The sequence below is a fragment of the Merops nubicus genome, unplaced genomic scaffold (genome assembly GCF_000691845.1).
Source record: "Merops nubicus isolate BGI_N331 unplaced genomic scaffold, ASM69184v1 scaffold928, whole genome shotgun sequence".
Lineage (NCBI taxonomy): Eukaryota > Metazoa > Chordata > Aves > Coraciiformes > Meropidae > Merops > Merops nubicus.
This window is the reverse complement of record NW_008626094.1, coordinates 1-231: the sequence shown is the minus strand read 5'-3', so window position 1 is coordinate 231 and position 231 is coordinate 1. Positions and strand designations below refer to the sequence as shown.

Here is a 231-nt window from a genome sequence, read left to right as displayed (position 1 = left end):
AGGCCGAGCGCCGGTACATCTCGTATCGGTTCAGCTGCTCTTCTGAGAAGGAGGAGACCAGGATTCTGCAGAGGAGAGAAGTGGGTGTTTACGGCAAGAAAAACAATAAATCTGCAGCTGTTCAGGCTGCTGCAGCAGTCCCACAAAGCCCTTCTCCCAGCACACAGCTCCCGCGGCTCGGAACAGGGGCTGGGAGGAACTGGGGTGGGCTGGGGGGCACTGGGGGAACTG

The 231-nt window shown here is 59.3% G+C and overlaps 1 protein-coding gene across 1 annotated transcript in view; it reads right to left on the bottom strand.

Annotated features, from left to right (window-relative positions):
• Positions 1–65, bottom strand: part of TAF11 (TAF11 RNA polymerase II, TATA box binding protein (TBP)-associated factor, 28kDa) — a gene marked incomplete at its 5' end in the record, with an annotated part of 1,803 nt that extends 1,738 nt beyond the window's left edge. Inside the window, one exon of the mRNA XM_008945863.1 lies at positions 1–65. This exon is cut by the window's left edge and continues 40 nt beyond it. Within this exon, the coding sequence (XP_008944111.1) occupies positions 1–65 (65 nt within the window).
• Between the last annotated feature and the right edge of the window lie 166 nt (positions 66–231).